This window comes from Brassica napus, chromosome A7 (genome assembly GCF_020379485.1).
Source record: "Brassica napus cultivar Da-Ae chromosome A7, Da-Ae, whole genome shotgun sequence".
Taxonomy (NCBI): domain Eukaryota; kingdom Viridiplantae; phylum Streptophyta; class Magnoliopsida; order Brassicales; family Brassicaceae; genus Brassica; species Brassica napus.
In genome coordinates this window covers 7,245,841-7,253,741 of record NC_063440.1, presented here as the reverse complement: position 1 = coordinate 7,253,741, position 7,901 = coordinate 7,245,841, and the positions used below count along the sequence as shown (strand labels likewise).

At 39.8% G+C, this 7,901-nt stretch overlaps 1 protein-coding gene across 1 annotated transcript; it reads right to left on the bottom strand.

The window, feature by feature from the left end:
• Window positions 1-612: 612 nt before the first annotated feature.
• Window positions 613-2,878, bottom strand: LOC106366674 (glucose-1-phosphate adenylyltransferase small subunit, chloroplastic). The gene is given in 7 exon segments (NM_001316202.1): window positions 613-896; window positions 1,000-1,119; window positions 1,216-1,314; window positions 1,394-1,609; window positions 1,679-1,858; window positions 1,942-2,508; window positions 2,579-2,878. Coding segments are annotated over 7 exon segments (1,563 nt in total). The 5' UTR covers window positions 2,843-2,878; the 3' UTR covers window positions 613-779.
• Window positions 2,879-7,901: the final 5,023 nt, after the last annotated feature.

Here is a 7,901-nt window from a genome sequence, read left to right as displayed (position 1 = left end):
TTTATCTTGTATATAAATTTACAAAAAGATATGTGTTCTTAGATATAATATTTGACAAAAATAAAATTTCTAAAAGTATATGTAATAACTAAAATAATATATAAGTAGTTGATGGATAAATGTCATATTTATGTGATTATATAAGATTTTTTTTTAGAAGGTGCATTTTTATTTTCAGTTTTGTTTTGTTTAAATTGTTTTCGGTTTTGTATAGGCTTTTCGAAATATAGTTTTACTAGAAAAATGAGATTGTAGACATCTTTGGTTGGCCATTCCCATAATATCATGGCTTGCTTAGGGTATGAACATTTCTCCTATGGGTTTAAAAGGTATACAGAGCACTAAACGACCCACAAAAATGTACAGAACATACAAAGTGGATGGTGGTCTACAAACGTTATGAGTTTGCTTTTGACCACTTGTCCCCAAGTCTGATGCACTAATTAAACCAGTCTGCAGATTGGCGTTCATGCAAAACTTTTAGAATTTTGTTGCAATGCCCCATAAGTATTTGCTCACCTTTTTTTTAACAATTTCTGGTTCATAGTTTTGTTACATAGAGGGAATGTTGTGCTTTTTTTAAAAAAAAAATGCATGTATATATACGCATATATCGCCAAAGATCTAGAATACAAAGTAGAGAATATTATTTAGGGATAAGGCAGGAGGATGCATAGGCCCTGACCTCGGATAACATTAGAGATAGCATCAGTGGAAGCTAACTCGAGGTCAAAACCATGAGATATTAAGAAGATTGTCAAACAGGGTGGTGGTGTCTCTTAGATAACAGTTCCACTAGGAATCAGAGCATCCTTGATCACTGTAACAATGCCGCTCTTGATGAAGTATCCATCCGTCTCTCTGGCAGCTTCTTGCACATTGTCCGTGTTGATGATCTGAATAAACGCAAAGAGTAGATGATATTAAAACTGTCAGCCGTCTAGACAACTGGAACAAGAGACAATGGAGTTGATAACAAGTAGTTAAAATGAAAATGACCTTGACGTTGTCACCAATACGAGCATTCTTGTCAATGATAGCTCTTTTAATGTGAGAGTCTCGGCCAATGCCAATCGGGATGCTGCCTTTTGCAGCCAGGAGTGTCCTATCCGCATCAGTCTGAAGCCAAAATATCAAAATAACAAAACGAATTTTTAAGAAAGGATCCTGATTCAACCAAATGAAGTGAATTTGATCAGAAACTGTGTAACATACCTCGTAGTAGTCAGCACCCATCAACAAGGTGTCTTCTATGATTGCACCCTCCGATATGCAAGACCGAAGACCAATGACGGAATGGTGGATTTTGCAATTCTGGAGATCAACACAAGAAGTGTAAAGCCTCTATTTCAACATATGAAAGGGTAGAAGGAGAAAGGGTGTTTCTTTTTACCTTGATGACACAACCTTCACCGATCACACTATCGGTAACATCGGCATCAAGCATCTTGGATGGAGGTAAGTACCGAGGCTGTGTGTAGATTGGTGCTGAACGGTCATAGAAGCTGAAATCTGGTACTGGTTTCTTGGTGATCCCAAGATTAGCATTGTAAAAGGCTTCAATGGTACCAATATCTTCCCAGTATCCATCATACAGATAAGCTTGCACCTAGATAAAAAAAGACTTAAGTCAGATAAAAGCACTAAACCAATCCAACAAAGAGAGCGAAACACTTACTCTGAGTCCAAGATCAGTAGCACCAGGGATAACTTCACTCCCGAAGTCATTAGCTCCAGGGAACTGGTCTCGGAGCAAGTCCAACATCACATTCTTGCTAACAACATATATCCCCATACTAGCAATAAAGGGCATCTCTTTGGCCCTTTCGTCATCAAGTCCCAAGATTGTTGTATCAACCTAATCTCACCAAACAAACAAAGTCAGTCATGAACATTTAGAAAAAGCAAACTCCATGAATGAACTGAACTGAACTCTCTCACCTTCATAGCCTTTAACTGCTCCCCTTTAGGCTTCTCAGCAAACTCAATGATCCTTCCTTCGTCATCAATCTTCATAAGTCCAAAAGCCGTGGCACGTTTCTCATCCATAGGAAGAGCAGCAACAGTGATATCAGCGTCGGTCTCACGATGCGCTTGAATGAACTTCTCGTAGTCCATACGGTACAAATGATCCCCTGCAAGAACCAAAAACTCCAACACATTGTGCTCTTCAAACAGCCACAAGTACTGCCTCACTGCATCAGCAGTCCCCTGAAACCAATTGGGATTCTCGGGACTCTGTTGAGCAGCAAGAACCTCGACGAAGCCTTCGTTCTTGTAACCACCCATGTTGCTGGCGTAAGCTCGGGAGAGATGGCGGTTGAGAGAAGCGGAGTTGAACTGAGTAAGGACATAGATCTTGGAGATGTTACTGTTCAAGCAATTGCTCACAGGGATATCAATGAGACGGTAGTTGGCGCCGAGAGGAACAGCTGGCTTCGCTCTCTTCTTCGTTAGCGGATACAATCTCGTTCCAGCACCACCTCCCAGAATTATCCCCAACACACTCTGCCCACATTCATCAATAAAGTAAGAATCATCTAAACTCTTGGCAAATCGAAAGAAAAAAGCTACTTACTCTGCTAGCGTCAGGATCAAGGCAAGTTTGCGAGTTTTGCGAATCGGAAACTGCTTTTGGAGAGACGATCGATGGCGTTCTTCTCTCGTTGCGACGTGGGAGATTGGAGATGATGATCTCCTGCGTTGGGTTGAGTTTCTCTCCGGTAAGAGAAGACGACGAGAACGAGAGAGTCTTCCGTTGAGAAGAAGATGATAATCTACGGGTGTGGTTCGAGGAAGAGGAAGGGACTTTTAAGGATCCGATTGCAGCCATTGTCGCCATTGTTGTTCGAGACTCGAGAGGAGGAGCTTCACTCTTCACTCTTCTTCTTCTTCTGTCGCTATTATTGAGTGACGAGATCTTTTTTATTTTGGCATAAATCAAACTGTTGGTTATTTACTTATCTACCCCTATTTTGGCTGATTTTTACGGGAGTGGATGACGTGGTATGCTCGTATATTCTAAGCAAGAGAGGTTTATTCGTCTAATAATAAGGGTGTTTATACGTTTTGGCGGTGAAAATATCTAAGAGATATATAATATCAAGGTGGTTGGTGGATGTGGAGAGGATGCAAAATGAACGGTCTATTTACTGCTTTGCTGCCTTTTGTTTTCTTCTTCATTTTTTTCTTGTGGTCTATAATATCACGCCCGAGGATTCTCCACCGTACGCTGTTTTCCTTTTTCAAAAATCAAAAATATCGCTTTAGTGTATTGCAAATTTGACTCCCAAAACTTTAAAGTTATAATTTTACCCCCCCCCCCCCCCCCATTTAATTTTGTTTGTTTCCCATATCCAATTTTCCCAATTAAATAAAGAAAACAACCGTTTATTCCCCAACTTGGTATTAAATCTTGGTTGCATCAACGAGTAAGGAATTTTATCTTCAAACTATTATATTAAACAAGAATTCATAAGTAAAAGAGTTGAAATATACATTCTAAGAGTTATATAATCAATGAGAGAAACAAAACTTTAAATTTGGACAATAACGATCATGCTTCAACGTAATGGCCATTCTTATTTTGATGATCAGCACAACATTACACTGCGGAAGACTCAATTACGCCATTCATTCTTCTTGCAAGCCTTAAAATTCAAACATCATGGAACAAATATTCATCATTGGCACTAAAGATCTACTTTGTCCCTTTTTATATATCTAAAAACTTGGATTCAACCCAAGTCACCACAATGGGACTCCTCACACGATGTTTCTTGTCTGACCAAACCAATTCTCCAAACACATAACCCTTACCCAGATTCCCCTTACGCTTCACAAGTGTCACCTTAAACGTCTTCTGCTCTCCAAATTTGGTGAAATTCAAGCTCGTCGGCTTTACCGCAACGTAAATACCCTCTGGGCTATTCACCCGGACGGTATAGGTCGAAGGTCGCCCGATATTTTTAACGGTCCTTAAGACTTTAACTTTGCTTGATGACAGGTTTGGAACTGTGATGGAAGGGATATTTAAGGTTGTAAAGCCTGGTTTGACGGCTTGAACATGTAAAGTTTCTTCTAGAGAAGATGGAGATTTTTGATGCATTATATCCAAGGGAGGATAAGAAGTTGAGTTAGTCTTTGGTGCCTGAATCGTATAATATATTTTAGAAAACAAAATATACTTTCTCATCAAGTTGGAAAATATTCATTCCTACTCTACAACAATAAAATATTTTTATTTAACTGATATTTATGAGTTATTTTTCAATTTATGAGTTCATTATTTCCTTGATAATTCTTGATAACAAATTAATAAAATTTGAAAAACTGATATATGACCCGTACAATGTACAAATGTATCAGTCATAATAAAGTGACACTACAACTAACGGGAAAAACGCCTTATTCATGTCTGAACTAGGGGTTGCTGAGAAAATACATATCCTAACTTTTACTACATGCCAAAATATACCTTCACTAATTAAAAATTTGAAATTCATGTCTTCTGCTCTCCAAATTTGGTGAAATTCAAGCTCGTCTGCTTTACCGCAACATAAATACCCTCTGGGCTATTCACCCGGACGATATAAGTCAAAGGTCGCCCGATATTTTTAACGGTCCTTAAGACTTTAACTTTGCTTGATGACAGGTTTGGAACTGTGATGGAAGGGATATTTAAGGTTGTAAAGACTGGTTTGACGGCTTGAACATGTAAAGTTTCTTCCGGAGAGGATGGAGATTTTTGATGCATTATATCCGAGGGAGGATCAGAAGTTGAGGTAGTCCTTGGTGCCTGAATCGTAAAATATATTTTAGAAAACAAAATATACTTTCTCATCAAGTTGGAAAATATTCATTCCTACCACTACAAGAAAACAGCGGTATTCTGACGGACGTTCCGACGGAAAATGAATTCTTCGGAATATACCGAGGAATTTCCGAGGCAATTCCAAGGAAACACAAAATTTGGCTTCCTCGGAATTTCCTCGGAATATTCCGACGGAATTCCGAGGAAAATTCATCTCGTCGGAATATTCCGACGGAATACCGAGGAAACTAGTATTCCTCGGAAAAAACCGTTGAATTCCGAGGAAATATTATAGACGTTAGAGAGCCGTTGGAGAGCCGTTGGGGGATTTTAAAAATTCCGAGGAAATTCCGACGAACTAGCCGTTTGCATCGGAATTCCGTCGGAATTTCCTCGGACCGTCGGCAGGATTTCAACTATAAATACAAGCACCCCTCTTCCTCTTCATTCACTCCATATCTTCATCCTCCCTCTCACTTTCTTTACACACGAATTTGATTCATAAAAAACATGTCTTCTTCAAATTATTTTCGTTCTTGGATCGATCGACCTCATTTGGATCCGAACACGAGATTGCTTACGGAAGAATACCAACAAGGTATAACCGAATTCATGGGGTTAGTTCACCGACAACCGGAAGCAAAAACAGGTATGTTAAGATGTCCTTGCTCTAATTGTAAAAATAAAAAAGTTATTAAACAATGGGATGTTTGGACTCATCTATATTTGAGTGGGTTTACACGAAGTTACAAAATTTGGTATCATCATGGAGAAACTGATTATGAACATGGTAGTACTAGCGAACCTCAGCCAGCGGTTAGATTAGAAGATCCAATTAGAACGGATGTAGATTACGGTGTAGGTACTGAGCAGATGGTAAATGATCATTTTAGAGGGGAAGATTTACCCAATGCCGAAGCTAGGAGATTTTATGATATGTTGGATGCTGGAAAGCAACCATTGTACGAAGGTTGCAGAGATGGTCATTCAGCTTTATCATCTGCTACAAGATTGATGGGCATTAAGACGGATTATAATTTGGCTGAAGACTGTGTGGATGCGATTGCTGATTATGTAAAAGGTATTCTACCCGAAGATAATGTAGCTCCTGGCTCATACTACGAGGTTCAGAAACTCGTAGCTGGTCTTGGTTTATCGTATCAGGTAATAGATGTATGCAGAGACAACTGCATGATTTATTGGAGGGCGGATGAACAGCGGGTTTCATGCAAATTTTGTGGGAAGCCTCGTTATAAAGATACGAGTGGAAGAGTTCCAGTACCATATAAAAGGATGTGGTATTTGCCTTTGACGGAAAGGTTGCAGAGGCTGTATCTGTCTGAACGCACAGCGCAACCAATGAGATGGCATGCGGAGCACTCAACAGATGGTGAGATCAGACATCCTTCAGATGCAAAAGCGTGGAAGCATTTCCAATCAAAGTATCCCGACTTTGCGTATGAGAGAAGAAATGTCTACCTTGGATTATGTACTGATGGTTTCAGCCCGTTTGGCAAGAGTGGAAGACAGTATTCTCTATGGCCAGTCATTCTTACACCATACAACCTACCCCCAAACTTGTGCTTGCGACGAGAGTTTTTGTTTCTCTCGATTCTCGTTCCCGGACCAGAGCATCCTAAGAGATCACTTGATGTGTTTCTTCAGCCACTAATATATGAGTTGCAACAACTATGGGCTCAAGGTGCTGAAACATACGATGTTTCGTATAAAGAAAACTTTCAAATGCGGGCAGTACTAATGTGGACAATAAGTGATTTTCCAGCATATGGTATGTTATCTGGATGGACAACGCATGGAAGGCTATCATGTCCATATTGTCAAGATAACACTGATGCTTTCCAACTAAAACACGGAAGGAAAACGTGTTGGTTTGACTGTCACAGGAGATTTCTACCACCAGATCATCCATATCGTAGAAGTAGGAATTTGTTTACCAAGAACAAGAGGGTGTTTGACAGTCCACCTCTGGAAATTCGTGGGAAATATTTGAAGACACAACTTAGAGATTTTGGTGCAGAAAGGACGCCAGACGTCGGTGGACATGAGCATTTTCCGGTAGATGGTGTTGGAAACCTACATAACTGGCACAAAAAAAGTATTTTTTGGGATCTCCCATACTGGGAGGATCATCTACTAAGGCATAATTTAGATGTCATGCATATTGAGAAGAATTTTTTTGACAATCTCATGAACACGATCCTTAATGTTCAAGGTAAAACAAAGGATAATTTGAAGTCAAGACTGGATTTAGTCGATATATGTGATCGTTCAGAACTTCATGTTGATGAGAGTGGTAGGGCTCCTTTTCCCATATACCGACTTGATGCAGCGGAAAAGGATGCGTTCTTTGATTGGATTTCAAACGATGTGGAATTTCCAGACGGTTACGCATCTAATTTGCGTAACTGTATCGACAGAAAGGAAGGAAAGTTTACTGGCTTGAAAAGCCATGATTGCCATGTAATGATGCAGCGCCTCCTTCCGTTTGCCTTCAAGGAACTATTACCACGAAATGTTCATGAAGCAATTGCAGGGATAAGTGGTTTCTTCCGCGATTTATGCACAAGATCAGTGACTCTTGAAGGTATTGAAAATTTGAAGACTAACATAGCTGTGATTCAGTGCAACCTTGAGAAGATATTTCCTCCCTCATTTTTTGATGTTATGGAGCATCTTGTTATTCACCTGGTAAGAGAATTGGAACTTGGTGGTCCTGTGCAGTATAGATGGATGTATCTGTATGAGCGGTATATGTTCCATTTGAAGAAGATGGTGAAAAATTTAAGTAGGGTGGAAGGGTCTATAGTCGCACAGATGATCAATGAAGAAACTTCAAACTTTGCCGAGTACTACTTTCCAGCAGAAGTTCAGACCAAAAACAGAAGACCTGCTCGGCATGATGATAGAGGCGAACGGGCAACATATCATTGGAAGGTTCCAGACATTTTCACAGACGTTGGACGACTTAGCGGAAAACCAAAGGACCGTCGACTTACTGATCAGGAGCGCAGTCATTTGCAAACATATTTACTCACCAACTGCGAAGATGTTCTTCAATATGAAAGGA